At 43.7% G+C, this 17774-nt stretch overlaps 1 protein-coding gene across 1 annotated transcript in view; it reads right to left on the bottom strand.

The window, feature by feature from the left end:
- THSD7A (thrombospondin type 1 domain containing 7A) overlaps nucleotides 1-17774 on the bottom strand; it is a 1346262-nt gene that overhangs the window by 116341 nt on the left and 1212147 nt on the right. Inside the window, exon 14 of the mRNA XM_069648630.1 lies at nucleotides 2249-2427. Within this exon, the coding sequence (XP_069504731.1) occupies nucleotides 2249-2427 (179 nt within the window). The remainder of the gene's footprint in view (nucleotides 1-2248; nucleotides 2428-17774) is intronic.

Raw genomic sequence — 17774 nt, 5'->3', positions numbered from 1 at the left:
GAAGAGAAATGGGCCAATGGGGGACTGTGAGGGTACAGATACAGTCCCCAGTGCAAGGGGTGGCCAGGAGGAAGTGCAGGAGGGAGGCAGGGTGAGCAGGTACCTGGGCCCAGGGGACATCTGGAACAAATATTTACGCCCCTCCAGTGAAATAATTCAACATCCGCCGTTGTATACAACTAATGCTGTATCTCAAGCCGTTGTTACTAGTCCTAGGTGGCATCTAAGCTACGGTATTGGTCTTTAAATGGGCAGGATTACTTTTGTTTGCACTACACCTACACATCCTATTGAACTGTCATTAAATGAGCCAAGACGGAGTGTTGCTCCAGCAGCGTGCGTTAAATATAACACGTGCTTTACTTCTTCACACAAACTAAAGTAAAACACAATTGTACACATTGTCATGCTCCGAACCAAAAGCAGCATTCTAGTGTGATTGAAGATGAATTTGGCATAAAGTATGTGGCATTAATTGTATGTTGGAAAGCCACCAATCTTTAATTCCACTGTTCCTTACCTGAGCCTGGCATGCCGTGATACGGAAAAAGAAAAGAAAGGGAGAGAGAACCAAAAAAACATTTAGTTGTTATGCAAAATATGGTATATTATAAGCATTCTACTACACATTTAAAAACATCCTAACATATTCATGTAAGAACGAATAGACCCTGAGGAAGTAAAACATGCATATCAAATTTAGCATTTTAATATCACTCTGACAACAATAAAGTTTTCCTTAATAGTGAGCAGTAGAATTATGGATGCATACATTTGATAGTCCGGCTAATGGCCGCTTCATGTCCCTGTGCTCGAGAATCAAGAGGCCTGGGTGTCATCAATTTTCACAGTTTTCACAGAAAATCCAACTTTCTTGCCACTATTTCCCTCGTGTCCTGTCAGATGCTGAATTCCAGACCGTATTTGTTTCATAAGCACCAGCCTGGCTGTGTGATGCACAGGGGCCAGGGCTGCACACCCCATGGATACATTAGGAATGCAAAGCTTTATTTCTGGTCTCAAATAACCTTCTGTGATAGTTGATGATTGCCTCCCACGTCAGTTTGATGTTCCTTGGCTTTTCCTGACATTTTATTTTTTCTGTGGACATGATATGATATGATAGTTTATTTATATAGCGCCTATACACAATGTGTTTCAAAGCGCATGGAGGGCAGCATCTCAGCTGTGTTCACTTTATTTAAATCTAATGTAAATAACAATGGGCCTCATTACGGGTCGGGCGGTCCAGAATTAACAGTGGCGATAAACCCGCTGCCACCGTTAATTCCGGACCACCCGATCCCGAGTCCTACAGGCGGGAGGTGATCTTCCCGCCAGGTCTGACCTGGCGGGTTGAACACCTCCCACCTACAGGCGGACGTGGAAACACCAGCACCATCATGAGATGGTGCCGGTGTTTCCACTTCCCCATTCCCACTGAGTCTTATGGGACTCAATGGGAATGGGGATTAACACCATCCCCATTGCTGTAATGCCCTGGTAATTCCGGGAGTCACGGAGGTGGAATGGTAATACGAGTCTGGCGGTAACTAGGCAGTTTTACCGTCGCGGTTACCAGCGGACTCCTAATGTGGCCCATTGTCTGTGTAACCTGAACCTTATTTAAAGTCTAATATGCATAACTATATCTGCGTAACCTGAACTGAAACTGCCCTTTGATGCCCTTGGGCTTAGTGCACTTTATGAATGTATAAATGCATAAATAAATAAATAAGCTTGCTCTGATTATAGGCAATTTGGCACTGTGAACTAGCACCAAATTTGTGCATGCAAGAAGAGCGAGATGTGAATCTTGCACTGCTTAGTGCAGATGTCATTCCTGCACTAGTCACTCAATGTAATGCCTTTTTCCCCTAATTTGTGTAGTGTGAGTTTCCAATTTGCCATTATCAAGCAAAACACTGCCCTTCAAACTGGCTAAATTGTCCGACACTGTTGCACTTTATGGCCTTTTGTTATCCAGACCCAGTACTAAATAGAAAAAGCACTGTACTTGTTTTCTCAGTCAATATTGTCACTTCATACATTTATTTGTCTTGGTTAACATTCTGGCACAAAAACAAAAACAAGCTAAAGCCCTTTATCAGATCCCATATGGGAAACTAAAACACATGCACATTGTACTCAATGAAGTATTCACATTCCCTAGTCACGCGGCAGCTGAATAACCCCTTTTGATTAGTAAGTAGCTGCATACGTTAACAATGCAAAATTAAAACAGTACCTGATTGCCATGATCCATCTTCGGGCAGGGTCTTCCACCATTGTATGGTTTTTCACGCAGCCATTTGGAGCGAACCTTCAAGCCACTGCCGCAGGATTTGCTACACCGAGACCAGTTGGACCACTCACTAAGCTTGCAGTCGGATGGACAAGGGATAATGCAAGCCTCTTCAATATAACCTGAGGATCCATAGATAGAGGAAACATTACACTCGGGCCACAAAGGACTTGATTGCATTCTGAATTTTCTGTACTAAAACCCAACCACTTTCTTCATTGTTCATTGAAAGAAGAATCTCCCCTTAACAGGCAAGCATTTAAATACTTACATTCAACATATATTCTTAGCATTTTATCTCAATGGCTAAAAAGTTGGATTTGTACATTTTTCATAACATGTGTTCCGTTTATTTGGTTTTTGATATCTTGTTCTCGTCATCATAGAAAAGTCTTTGTGATCTCCTATTCAGGTCTTAAGTTGAATTACCTTTCTGTTTTAGCAGTAAGTAAAAAGATATGCACATCACCTCCTAATTCATGTATTCATTCATTCTTTTTTACATTTGTATCATGCTTTCACCATAATTATGGTCACAGTGCGCTGTTGGATGAAAGCCATCAGACAAACCTCAGTCAAAATTTGGGAAAATTGTGAGGTGCTATTTAAGCAACAAACCCCGGGAGCAAGGGGAGGGGGGCATTACCACTTCAGGTAATGCCCCAGGGCCCGTAGTTACAGGCCTGAGCTATGGCGGTGTGCTGCAGATCGGGAGCGAACGCGCCAGGGACAGATGTGAACCCAGCACATCCGCTCCTGACCAGGAACAGATTAAGGTAAGTGGGACGGGGGAGGGCAGGAAATATTAGGTAAAGGTGTGTGGAGGAGGGGAGGGTTTGGAGAAGGGGCCTCGTTCCCTGACGAAGGGAAATGGTGGATGCCAGCCCCGAGGTGGCTCATGGTTGCGGGATTACCATCTGGTAATGCCCACATTCTGAGCCTCCCCATTGGCTGGAAGGCCACCACACACCCCTCGCCGGATACTTATATGCTAGTGTGCATTTCAGCCATTAAAGCTATGTGAGGGTGGACAAGACCCTGCTAGTCACCCATGTCTGAATGGTGGGTGGTTGGGCGAGAGGAGGTATACAGTGAACTAGACAGGGGAGGATTGTGTGGGAAGCTACAATTCGAATTTATGTTGTTAAAGGTAGCTTCATTCTTATGGCATTCTTTTCCAAGAAAGGTATTTATGGTTTGCAAATATTTCAGATGTGAAATATCTGAAACACAACCGGCATATCCCTTGCACTCAAACGGGATTTGCCCATTGTGTGTGGTGGTGATAGTGGCAGAAGTGATTAGTCAGCCCCCACGTCAATACGTAGAAACAGCTTTCTATTGTGACAATAAGCCACGAGACGGCGGGCCAATACCACCCCAGGTAATGCTATACTCAGGCCTGTAACTCCAACAGTGTTCCCAGCGCGTTCCCTCCAGAGAAAAGAAGAAAAAAGAAGGTAATTTGGGTTGGGAGGGTGGGGAGGGGATCGTTTGGAGGGGAGAGGGGTGGAGGAAAAAAAAACTTAGCTGAGTCCCTGGCAGGGGACGAAGGCAGCCTCCAGCCTTGGTGAGGGTCGGAGCGGGGATTGCCCCATTTTGAGCCTCTTCATTGGCTAAGGCTGCCATGCCCCCCGCTGGGAACAAACGCAAGCACGTAAGTGCGTTCACGGGATTACACTGTGGTATGGCTCAGAAACGAGCCAATCACGTTACATGTATCCCGTGGACACACCCACTCCGGGTACTAATGACTCATAGTCCATGGGTGGTGAAGACCTGGTAAGAAAGGACCGCCAATTGAAGACTGTGTGAGGTGGACACCACTATTTAGGTATGCTCTACCTGCTTTAGTACTTACTTACAGGATGATTCGGTCCACACTGGAAACCCCATGCAGCTGGGGTTATCAATATGTGTAAAGCAATTCTAACAATTGGTCTTTCAGCAATCGGGTGTACCTCCACTGTCATAGCTTTTTAGCATTATAATACATTTTTTTTGTCCTTTAGCCATGGGTTTATACTACAGTGTTGCAGCAGTGAAGTATTTTGATCATACTGTTTCAAAAAAAAGAAAACAGGCTTGTTTTGCTCTTGCTTCGTAGTGAGACCAACTTTCTAGGTCCTAGCATAGTGTTAAGAGACACTGGGCCTCATGCTAATCTTGCCGGCAAAGTACAAGTCTGGTGGGCGTGGAAGGTCTGACTTGCCGGGCGGACCGACACCTGCCCAGAGACTTTCCCGAAAGCACCAGCACCGTTATTACCGGTGCCAGTGTTTCCGTGGTCCCTATTCCCATAGAGTCCTACTAAACTCTATGGGAATGGGGAATTAGTATTTACCGACACCTGACTTTCTGGGATGCCGGGGTTGTAATTTTGTAATCCCCAGTATTACTGGCAAGCCAGGCACCGGTAACTGTTTACGGGTCCAGTGGCTACCTGCCGGTTTTATATGCCCAGTTACCGCCAGACCCATAATGAGGCCCAGTGCCTTGTTCCCTTGGGGTTTGGTCTCACAACGAAGCAATAGCATCGCTCCAAACAGGAGTCGGCAAGCCAGGGTAGTGATGGGACCATGCTAGAAAGTTCCATTTGTAGAGCATAGCAATGGAGGGCACATTTTAGTGATACACACAGGCACATCCTTGAAAAAGGACTCCTGTTCGAAATGCATCAGATCGTCATTCAATAAAGGCCTGTTCTCTTTTTTTTAAAACGTATGGTCAAAATACTGCAACACAGCAGTACAAACTCAAAGCTAAAGGACAGCAAGTGTTATAATAATGCTCTAAGGCTAAGCCAGTGGAGGTTCAGGGGGTTTCTGGCAGATTACTTGTTAGAATTTCTTTAAAAGAAAGGACAGCCATACACGCAAAAATCATCTACACATATGCAGCACATTAGACTGAGTGGTCATACATGCAACTTTTGCTCAGAGTTCTTTCAGCCGCACCGACCGAGAGATTGTGAAATGAAATGCAAGCACTCGGGGTGCTGGTGGGACGACAGAAGCACATCACGTATCAAGTGAGGGGGTCCCTCCCACTGCACATTGTCCTCTACTGGTGGCCATTGTGAACTTGCGGCATGCATCTTAAAGTGCATACTCATGATTGCCATTAAGGATGCGTTGCTTGCTCGGGAGCGTGTGATTCCATTAGCGTAAGTGTCACTTTTCATTTAGCAACAGCAAATGTATGTCGTGAATTGACCTGCCTGATTCCAAATTGTGTGCTCGCCCTATACCTTAGCATGCTAGTGATTATTTTTGAATGTTTTCTAAGTCAAACTGATAACAATGGTTTTTTAAAAGGAACGCAGCGGCTCTACAGGGGTTCTTCGCATTGCATTGTCATAAATCGATGGGTCGTAAAGTCACACAGGCTTGTCAAACCTTTACTCACATCTCATGTCCATTTCCATGGAAAGGTCTCTATTTGTGACAGGGTGAGCAGGGGTGAGCATTCCTTGTCCCGCGCCAGGTATGAACGTTAGTTGATAAGCACTTGATGGTCCCATTGGTACCTGAAAGCCCACACTCCACCTACTTTCAAGATAATTAATCCGAGTCACACAATAACAACCCCCCTTTTTAAACGATCTATCGTATGCCTATTTTACCTGATTTTGACAGAAACAAAAACGTGTCTGCTTTGTTGTGGACTCTGCACATCATGGTCAATACATGCTGGATGCCTGTGGCAAAAACGTTTATACAAACAGGTGGCCTAGCCACACTGATTTGTTGTCTGTTGTTTGTATCATGTAGTCTTAAAAATACATTTGCAAAACCCAGACGAAAATGAGAGGTTTTCTGTTGTGGGAGGTAGCGGGCACGATACCACCATGGGTATTGTGTTGGGGGTATGGGGCGGTAAGAACCCATACATGGGTCATGTCCCGGAAGAGACACCAACTATGTGTCTTAAATCTTGGGGAGTAGGAGAAACAGGTAGCTAGCTATGGGTGTTGTTCTCTGTGGTTCCAGGAATATGCTGCAATGTATGGCTTTTGAGGTTTTTATTTAGGCAGTCTGGAGGCCAGTTATAGATCTTTTGCTGGGTCAGCTCATGAATTATGTGCCCCAGCCAGCTCTACACTCCTGTACTTGATTTACAGTTTAAGCATTTCTATACTGTTGTGATTTGTCTCAAATATATTTTGCATAATACATCTAAATGGCACAATCTTATCCTGTAGTGATTGTTGATTGTGTTGTAAATGCTCTAAGAGCTTGAATTTCGGATGAATAGGCTTAAGATCTAAGTTCTCAGCCAGATCGTTCTTCAAAAACTATCTTGAATGGATCCAGCTTATCCAACATCCGGGCAGCAGTGGCAGGGGACTTATTGGTACTGTCTATATGGCCTCATTTGATCTCACACGCCCATTTGATGGAATGAATAGACACAAATTGTGGCAGGAATTGATTCAGATGCTACTCCTTTGGTAAAGGTGATTTATTTGCTCCACCACAACACTTGGTCAAGATTAGGCACTCTCAAGACGGCTCTTTGTCTAGACCAATACAACCTCTCTGGGTTTTAGACAGGGCTGGCCTCCTACCACCTGTTCTCTTTAACATTTATCTCTCAGATGTGGAGAATTTGCTATCAGGTACTATTGTCCCCGTATATAATGTTGCCATACATATAGTCACCGGGAAATGGCATAGGCAACATTATATATGGGGGCAATATATGGGGTAAATGGGGGCAGGTTTTGCAGGGCTGTCCCCGACACCCTTTAAACGAAAATGTCAGGGGCTTCACGGGTGTCCCCCGCGTGTTGCTTATGATAATGTCTCTGCAAAAAAAAGGAGCCATTCTTGCAAGACGACATTTGTGGGGGGTCATTATCACAATGAACAGAGAATTTGTGGGAGTCCATTTGCAGACAATCTACTATTCTTTGACTTGACCCCAGTCGGGTTACAATGTAAGTTGACAGATTTTACATCCTACGCAGAAGAGAATAATATCATTGTCAACACAAATATGTCGAGAATAGTAATCTTTTCAAAGAAACGGAAGCCCAAAGTGATAGGATAGCGAGGGAGTAATGCATGATTGGAATGTACGCAATCAATGTGGTACTTGAGCTTTAATCTTACTTGGAGGGAGTCAAGGGAGGCTGTTGAAGACCTGTTGAGAGCCCAATCTAAATCTTGTATTGCACATTTTAAGAGATTATGTCTATCGCTGTGCAGTTTCTCCTTGCTCTCTTTTCATGAGTACTATTTGGCTAAGGTGGTGCCATGTTTAATATACGGGCTGGAATGCTCCCTATATGATCATGGTCCATTTTTTAAGTCTCTTTCGGGTACTATTTGGAAGCAGGGCTAGGTCTTCCCCTCTCCATTACTAATTGTGTAATTCGCCACAAGTTTGGCCTTTTATCGCTACTGCTAGAGTCTCTTGGTCAAAAGTGCGCCTTTACCATAAATTGTTGGGCCCACCTTCCGATTCTCTTTTTGAGTGATCAAAATCCTTGCTCAATGAACAGCGTATTTCATCGTTAAATTGCTTTGGGTCTAGTATGAAAGCTACATTGTAAACTCTGAGCTTGGAGGAAATTAACTTACGGGAGACACAGGAAATGGTTAAGAGGAAACTCTTTGAAATGGGTTGGTACTTGACCATTGACGGTTTAGGGGCTTATTCCTCGTACAAGGAATATTGCTGCTTTCCATAGGAATAGATGGATTTTATTGAAATGCATATCTTTGTTTCCTTGTCATAACGCGCAATCAACCTACATAAGATTTAAATTGAACTAACTTCCTATGCTGGAATGCATGGTGCCTAGGTTATTGCTAGATGACCAGAATACAATGTGCTGATTGTGTAAACATTCCGATTATAACACACTATTAGACATCTTATTCTGCTTTGTGAAGCTAGATGAGCAGAATACAATGTGCTGATTGTGTAAACATTCCAATCATAACACACTATTAGACATCTTATTCTGCTTTGTGAAGCTTCGAGTCACCTTAAGCATTTGCATTTTGCATAGGTTCGAGACCTTCACACCGAGAAAGGTGAACAGATTTTTGGGGCAGATTTAATGTGGGGGAATAGTAGATCTAAATTGCTCGACTTCTACTGGATGGTTTTAGATGTGTTTAAAATGTTGAACGTTCAATTGTAAATAAAATATGTTGTATTTGTTTTATATTTTTCTGCTAGGAAACTATTCAAATATTTGTCTTTTCATATTCCACCAATGAGTGGAAAGAAACAAATGATTTTTTTCGTATTTGTATGTACAGTGTAAAGGGTTAAAGGTTTAAGTATGAACCAAATCACTAATTAAAAATAATGCACACACATGCTGTTTGATTGGGTGCTCATTTTTTATAAAAGGAATTATGCCAGCTCACAAGTGGGGCAAAAGGGTGAGCATTGGAAATGATCACTCTAACCTCTTGTTGGGATGCTCAGTTTTCTATGCCTGCATCCGTGATGTAATGAGAGTTTTAAATGCGAAATGTTGAATAAGTGACCCTCTAAGTGCGCCTTGAAACACGGCGCATTATAAAAAGCCAATGAATACATTAATACATAAGTGTTCAATGTTTCATAGTTTGAGAGAGGCTGGCCGGGTGTGAGGGTGTGCCGGTGGACCCTCCCTTACTTTCCTTACTACTGCCTGCCAGCTGTGGCCTACGCCATATCTGTAACCTATAACTACAAGAATAAAGGCTGCCCCTTTTGCATCTGTGTCGCCTGGCTACCTTACCTGGTGGTCTACCATAACACCTCGTCCTCCTCTCAGAAACTCCATGAAACTGGGTTCAAAGAAAATAACATGCAATACATTTTTGCCAGTGACTTGCTGTGTAAAGGAAATGTGCCCAGTTTATGGGCTGAGCAAAAATGCTGACTCTTTTTTATTATCATGAGGGGTGAGGAAGGGCACGGCACCCACTTTCCAATTGTGGACCAGGAGGATAGCTTAGGGGCAACGCGTTTGCAGAGCAACACAGGTTTGAATTCCGGTCTCACGTTTAGATACTGGAGTCCTGTGTGAAGTGCAATGTAGTCACATGAATATCAGAGGTCTTTAAGCCTTGGGATGTAGCCTTCATTGTATCCTGAAGCCAGGTGTCTTGTCGGCTATAACATGCATCTAAAACAATTCCCTGAAGGTACCTGTGACGCCAACGATGCTATCATAAGTATCATAAACTGTACCATATCAGAAATAATAATCTGAACTTTTGCAGGAGTGTTTGGATTTACAGTAATTGTTTTAATAACCGAGTCAGAAAGCCTTTCGGCCACTGAGGAGTGATACTATGCACAGAATTTGAAAAGCATTAATTCATCATAAAGTGACAGCCCCAATGACCATGTTCGAAACGTGCTTTCTTTTTCCAGAACCAGAGTTGACACGATTAGTTTTCCTCTAATTAATTTATGGGGCTGTCTCTGCAATGCGCCATAACTCACATGACAAATTACGAGTCTGAGCAGTACAAATTAGACATTAAAGTCAACACAAAAGGGCAATGCAATAAACAGGCTCATTTTCTATTTCAGTTGTTCGGTGTCCAATCACGGCGGGCCCCTGGGTGGTAACATTTAAAAGTAAATTGCTCCCACCGTCATGCAGTCTGATGTGCGCAATAAAACTTCCAGTGAGCTCTGAGAGAACTTGAAGTGAGCAACTTCAGCTACAGCTTCCTCTACTTCTGGAATGCATGCAGGGCGAGAAACCTGAAGGGTTTCTTTTGTAATTAATAGTTAACTTTTAGAACACTATCATGCATTTTAAGAGTGTTTCCAGAGAGCATAAATGTGCTATTTTTTGCAAGACTTTATGCACCCATGAAATACAAAGAAATAAGTATCTTGCTACTTAAGCTCCTGTGTAAAATGATCGTTTCTGCTAGCTTGTTTCAGAAGAAAACCGCCTGCCTAATGCTGACTTCATAACCCCCGTACAGGCACTTGACTTCACCCACCTGGATTGCGATATTAATGATTATTTATTTATTTGCATTTATATAGCGCGCACACAGCTCAGGGGCATCGAGGCACTGTCACAAGATAATGGGCCTCATTAAGGGTTTGGCAGTAGCCGTGCATGTAACAAAAGCACAGCTGCTGCCAAACCCGTGATTTTACTGGCACCCGCGAATGGGCAATTACCGGGTCATGCCGAGTTCGGCAGACCCGGTAATTGTCCATTCAAGGGTGCCGGCAATAAGGGACTCCCCATCCCCATTCGGCCCCATAGGGAGGACCTGGCGGGGAGAGCAAGATCCACGAGCACAACTCATAACATGGCGGTACGGTAGCAACGGTGCCGGTAGCGATACCAGCGCCGTTGTTGCCTTACTGCCATCCTTATAATGAGGCCAAATCACTTATTTACAATACATAGAAAGGCGTCTAGGTTACATTAGCTCAGAGATAACATTGCTTGGTTCAACTACTTAGGTATGGGACTCGGTTACATTAGCCCAAACCTAAGTTTAGATCTGAAGGATTGGTTACAAGTGTGATCGTGCAGCCAGGCTTACATGTTGAGCTACATATCATGATTCATTGTCAATAGGATACAGTTGTTTGGCACATGACAAACATAGTTCAGTGTCAATAGGATTAATTAGTTTGACATACATATATCGGTCGTGGGTAAGGGCCTTATAGGCGGTGTGTGTGACGTTTTAAGCAAACAGTCTGGTTTTGATTGCGGAATGTGAGATGAGAAGGTTCAGCTCTGAGTGCACATGGCAGGGAGTTCCAGTGCCTGGAGACAATGAAGGGGAAGCTTGCACCACCACCACCTCTGGCCCGTTTAACTTGGGAACAGGCAGTAGGTTGGCATATGGTGTTCTTGGAGGGTCTGGAAGTGTGAGGAATGATGACTCTGTGAGATAGGTAGGGGGTGCTGTGCGATGGATGCATTTGTGCATAAGGGCAAGCGTTTCAAAGAGGATGCGCTGGCGGACAGGCAGCAGTGCGCTTGCTGTCTGGCTGCTGAGATGTGTTCTCTTTTGGGGATCCCCAGAGCATCACGAAGGGCGTTATTTTGAATAGTTTGGAGATTGTCCAAGTTTTTGGTTGAGGTTCCTGTGAAGAGGACATTTCAATAGTCCAGCCTTGAGACAATTAGGGCTCTAGCAATTGACATGCAATTTGAGGTGAAGAGGAATGGTCTGATGGCGTGAAGGAGTTTGGAGTAGTAGGTTGCCGAGGCAACGATTGTGCTAACTTGTCTAGATATAGTTAGCTTGGCATCTAAGTAGACTCCCTGTGTTTTGACTGATTGGGAGACGGGGATGGTAGTGTTGTCGATGGTGAAGGATAAATACTGGTCATCAAGCTTGATCCGCAAGTCAGTGGGGCTAGCAATAGTAGTTCAGTTTTATCGCTGTTCAAATAGAGCCAGTTTTCATCCATCCATGTGTGGATGATGGCGTAGATAGAATTCAGGGTTTTGGCCTCAGCCTTATAGTTGCTGGACAAAGGAATGAGGACTTGAGTATCGTCAGCATAATTGGTGTACATGATGCTGTAACTGACTTCAATCCAGCAATCCAACTAAGTCAATGCCTAGTCTGGGATGTCCAATGGAAGCCCTTATTAATATACTTTTATGTCAAATTCTTTGAATCTGGATGATAAACCCTTATATAACACCCCTCTCTTTGAATCCCCCTGACTTCACTGAGCCAAGAAGTAAGTGTGTTTTGCAAATTAAAAGATTTATTTGAGGAATAAAACAATATATATCACACTTTTATGAATACATTAATATTTGATAGCACACTTATGAATATAACAGTGATCAGCAATGGATAATGTTACAATAGCACAATTCTTTAATCAATGAGGAGTTGGTATAGAAAGAATAAGGTAGCAGAGACTACTTGTATGGTTTCAAGGAAATGCAAGATGGGAAAGAATGCAGCACATAAATAAACTTGATATGGTTTCAACAAGAGATAATATTATCACTTTTTCCCTTGTGACAACTCACTCCCCCCCTTAGGCAATATAAAGAGATGGAATTGAGAGCACACAGGTTTCAAGAATACAATCAAATGCAGTTCAGTTCCAGTTCCCCCCAGCAAGCTTAGAAAAAACCGGTATGATTTTAAAACACAGGCCAAATGCTTTGAAATGTGGTTGCAATGGATGAGAAAATATGCTAAAAATGATTTTGATCCACTAAAGGATATTCAGGATAGTGATAACTACTTTGGATTAGTTCAGGTCAACACTAGCAATGATTCATGAATTTGCGGCACTTTTTCCGCATGCCTATATCGCGATTACGGAAAAACTATACGGTTTGGGTTTCTTGGACAGCTTAGGATCTTAGCTTTAACATGACAGTTAAATCTCACTTCTAGGACATGTGGTTCAAAAGATACAGACATTTTTGTGGAGGTAGATTTTCAAAAATAAAGCCAAGATTTCAGAATGACAGATGACGCTTTTACAGATTGGAAATCACAGGATGGACACAAAATTATGAATGCAGTTCTGCACAGGTTGAAATGGATGGGATAAGATTACTTTAGACTAACAGATTGGTTCTGTACAGTTCTTAGACTGGCTACTCACTCCTAGTTTTGGACTGGAAGGGAAATTGGCCTCGTCACTGATCTGGTCAGGTTTGGACTTCACTCGCCACCGGACGGTCTCAGGCCCTCTAGGTTCTACTCACAGCACTGCACGGCGGTCTGGTCTGGTCAGCCTCTTGAACTGGATCTGACGGGTTCTGGATACAGCTCTGCTTTCTCTGGATCTCAGTTCTGGCACCGGGTTCTGGGCTAGAAGCAAACAGCACGGCAAGGCTGTTGAATAGTTTGGTTAGGTTGCTGGATTCTGAGGCCTACTGAGAAGAGTTCAGCTTGTGGATTAGGCCTCTGCTTCTCCAAGTTTCTAGAGTTTGGGTTCTAGAGTTTTGGTGCTGGAGTCTGTCTGGAATCTGGAGCCTCAGGAGTCTGGAGTTTTTGTCTGGATATGGTTGGGCAGCGTGCTGAGCAGGAATCGATGAGTAGTGGAAAAATGAGTGTCTCTATCTGGGTCTCAGCAGTCTCTTTTTATGTGTTCTCAAAGGGGATGTGGAGGCTGACTTTCTATGACCAACCCTCTGAGGATCCTGATAGGTTAAAGGTTTTACTGTCCTCTGACTGGAGAAGGGAGTAGTGAGTCAGAATGAGTCATCAGGTATCATCTTTATGGCTGAAGGAAAGAACACTCCCCTTTGGTTTCTCAAGAAAATACATTTTTCATAATCAAACATGCTTCCTAGATACACAAGTTGTTGAGAATACATGTACATATCACATATTAATTCAGAGAAGAGTTCAGCTTGTGGATTAGGCCCCTGCTTCTCCAAGGTTCTAGAGTTTGGGTTCTAGAGTTTTGTTTCTGGAGTCTGTCTGGAATCTGGAGCCTCGGGAGCCTGGAGTTTTTGTCTGGATATGGTTGGGCAGCGTGCTGCGCAGGCATCGATGAGTAGTGGAAAAATGAGTGTCTCTATCTGGGTCTCAGCAGTCTCTTTTTATGTGTTCTCAAAGGGGGTGTGGAGGCTGACTTTCTATGCCCAACCCTCTGAGGATCCTGTTAGGTTAAAGGATTTACTGTCCTCTGAATGGAGAAGGGAGTAGTGAGTCAGAATGAGTCATCAGGTATCATCTTTATGGCTGAAGGAAAGAACACTCCCCTTTGGTTTTTCAAGAAAATCAATTTTTCACAATCAAACATGCTTCCCAGATACACAAGTTGTTGAGAATACATGTACATATCACATATTAATTAAGACAGGTCTCTGTTCAACCCTGATCTTACTAAGAGCTTGGGTTCAGAAATGACATCTTATCCATGATTTGAGTGGGTTTCGCAATATTTAGTTTTGCACTGAATCTTACACGGATGTACACACCCTCTCTGGGCATATTACAGTAAGTTTTCATTTTTCTAGCATAAACACAGTGTCTACAATATCAATAAATCCCAGGGTTTGGCCTCAGAACATCACACAGCGTTCAGCTTAGTCTTAAACCGTGAGTGAAGGTGTCATTTTAAGAATCTCAAAATTGTACATTTCTATCAGCAGGTTACAATTAGTTATCAGTATTCTTATAAAACATATATTTGCCTTCACTTCAGTTTACCCATTGGTTTGTCCCTGCCCCTAGAAGCTTGGCTTGACTCAGAGGTCACATGTCTTGTTTTTTCTAGAGCAGTGTGGACAGTTACACCCAAAATCAGCATATTCTATTCAATTGAAAGAGTCTATTGTCTTGTGTTCCTGCTAGCAGAGCATCAGTCCAGGGTGCCACTCTCCATCTAATTAACATGACCATGCGATTTCCTGCCTTGTTGCTGAGAAGACTAGGTGTGAAGAGTTCTCATAGAAAAGCAAGCCTTTTGAAGTCTCAGCTAACTCAGGTTACTGTTTAGCTTCTGAAATACAGGTCTCCTGTCAGAATTTAGATCACCAGCGCCGGTCAGTGGCGAGCACCGGTATTGCACCCATTTTTGACAGCTGTCTTAAATTAAATGTCTTTAAAACAGGGATTTAGCTTGGTAGCACAGGATTCTCACTGATATTGCACTGATGTGGATTCTTGCAGTAGAGTAATGTAGAACACCCGACAAGAAGTTGTATCCTTTTGGTGGTTTTGTGAGCCATGATTTTAGCAATTTTGACGATCAGGAAAATGAATTTCCAACAGCTCTGGGTGCTTTTGGCAATCAGTATTGCTATTCCCAAATGGTTTCAGGCAACTGTGTGTGTAGCCCAATGGTGGTTTTAGTCACTGACCTCCTGTGCTCACTAATATAGGCAGAAGTGGGTGGCAGCCTGTTTTTCAGATTTTGACTGAGCATTTTTGGATGATTTCTGGCGAGCAGCATGCTTTCTGGTGGTCACTCTAATGTTTCTGCTGCCAGCGATGTTGTAGGGCTTGGATGCGTGGGTGAAAACATCCCACAATGCCAAAGCGAGTCAATTATGTTAAATAGAGAAATTGTGAAAATGTTATATAGCGTGGTGGATAGGCATGAGCCCTGTGGGACTCCAAATAGGATGGTGTCTGGGGTTGCTGATGCTTGGTCTGAGAAGACACGCATAGCTCTTCCTTGAAGGAAGGAGGCGATCCATATGCTTGCATTAGGTGAGAAGAATGCTGAGGCAGAGAGGTGTTGACAGAGTAGTTTGTGATCCACCAGGTCAAATTCTGCTGAGAGGTCTAGGAGGAGGAGTAGGGCAGCTTTGCCTGTATCTCTGATATCGTCAATTTGGTTTTTAAGGTTCAGTAAAGATGTCTCGGTTCTGTGACTGGGACGGAATCCGGATTGTCAGGCGGAAAGGATATTGTTCCACTCTAAGAATTGCTGGACTTGCAGGTAGGCTGCCTTGTCCAGAATTTTTATTTATTTAAATATATTTTTATTATTTTCAATTACAAACATGGAACTGATAACCGTCCCCCAATTCCCCTCTCCCTCCCCCCACCCGCCCCGGAAGATCTTCTGATTGTCTCTGTATTCCTGGGAACGTCTATGATCTGAAAATGTCTGATACTCGAATGTTGTGTGGGCACCATTGCTCCATGTAGTCCGATTGTAGGTAATCCAGAATATCTCCCCATTCCTTTGTGAAGGTTTCTTTTGATCCCTGTATGGTGTGTGTGTGAGTTTTTAGATGGTTAATTGTGACCATACCTTCTGAAGCCATGCATATAGGAGTGGATGTTCTTGTTTCTTCCAGTTTTGGGCTATTGTCACCCATGCAGCTATGAGTAGGCCCATGAAACTTCCCCATTGTGATTTCTTGAATCGCTTGGCCACCTGATCTTTCATTCCACATAGCCAAACTCTTTCCCCTAATTGCTCCACATCTGGAAAGTTCTTTGTCATTTCCGTCTTTACTTCTGACCAGAAGCCTTTAATCCTCCTGCAGTCCCACCAGATGTGCTTCTACATGCCCACTTCTCAGCAGCCTCTCCAGCATGTGTTAGAAGTTCGGGGCTACATGGAGTGTAGCCTCTCCGGCGTATAGTGCCATTGGGTTATGATTTTTAGCCACATTTCCCTTTTTTGGACTGATCGGGTCATTTTTGGAATGCTATTCCACAGGTCAGTCCACTGCTGTTTGCGGATATCCTCCCCCAGTGTCCTCGTCCACTTGACCATGTAGGCCCATTTGACTTCTTCTCCTTGGGAATTGATGAAGCTGTATAGGGTGGAGACCAGCTTCCTTGACCCCGAGTTGGTTATTAGGTACTTTTCAAATGTCGTGAGGTTTCTTGTGGCCGCTGCTTTAATGTCTGGAGTCGCCAGCCAATGCTAAATGTTCTAATTGTTTCATCTTGGGACATTTCCCCTATTTTTGTGCATCCCGCGGCCTCCCATTTTTCATAGGCTCACCGTTGCATTCCCGGCGGGAATTGGGGGTTCCGGCAGATGGGTGTGAATGGGCCTTCCACCGTGGTCATGATGCCCCTCTGCGTTTGTTCATCCCAGGCCTCCAGGGTTGTTTTCATGACTTCACTGATACGGAGGTTTGGGTGCCTATGTTGTTTTGTTTTCCAGAGGGTTTCTTCCAAGGGGGATCTGGCTACCGCCCGATCTTGTGTTACCCAAACTGTTTGTTGGTTGTCTCCCAGCCATTCCCTCAAGACCCATAGTTGTGCTGCCTGATAATATTTGCGGAAGTGTGGTAGGGACATCCTCCCGCCCTAGTCGGAGCCGTCAGGGTCACTCTGGCGATCCTTGTTTTTTTTTTTTACTCCATATATATTTCGAGATTGCTTTGTAAAGTGCTTTGAAGAAGGATTTGAGGACATTGATTGGGAGAGCCTGAAAGAAGTATAGCAGTTTTGGGAGGATGTTCATTTTTACTGTCTGGATTCTACCCCACCATGATACCATAAGGGGGCTCCATCGCTCCAGATCCCTCTTTACCCGTTCTAGGATAGGGGGGTAGTTTTCAATGAATAATGCATCTATCTTGTGTGTTAGGGTTATGCCCAGATATTTAATACTTTTTTCCGCTATTTTTAGATCTAATGTTACTGCTACTCTTTCAATTTCCGTTCTTTCACCAGCCAGGAGTAAAATTTCAGATTTTATCTTGTTTATTTTGAGACCAGAGATTGCCCCGAATGTCTCCAGTTCTCTAACTGCTATGGTCAATGTCCTCTCCGGATTCGCTAGGGCCAGCAACATGTCGTCTGCACAGGCTATTACTTTGTGCTGTGTGCCTGCCATTTCTATTCCCATTATGCGGGCTGACTCCCGGATTCTGATTAGGAGTGGTTCTAGAAATATGGAGTAGAGAATGGGGGAAAGCAGGCATCCCTGTTTGGTGCCCCTTGTTATCTCTACTTTGTCGGTGACCTCGCCATTTATGGCTATCCTTATTGTTGGGGAGTTGTAGTTAGCTTTTACCATATTTATAAATTGATCCCCGAAGCCCATACACTTC

The sequence above is a fragment of the Ambystoma mexicanum genome, chromosome 2q (genome assembly GCF_040938575.1).
Source record: "Ambystoma mexicanum isolate Mex_15411 chromosome 2q, UKY_AmexF1_1, whole genome shotgun sequence".
In the NCBI taxonomy this organism is placed as follows: Eukaryota; Metazoa; Chordata; class Amphibia; order Caudata; family Ambystomatidae; genus Ambystoma; species Ambystoma mexicanum.
Note: the sequence above shows the minus strand (reverse complement) of the source record. Positions and strands in the feature narration are given on the sequence as shown.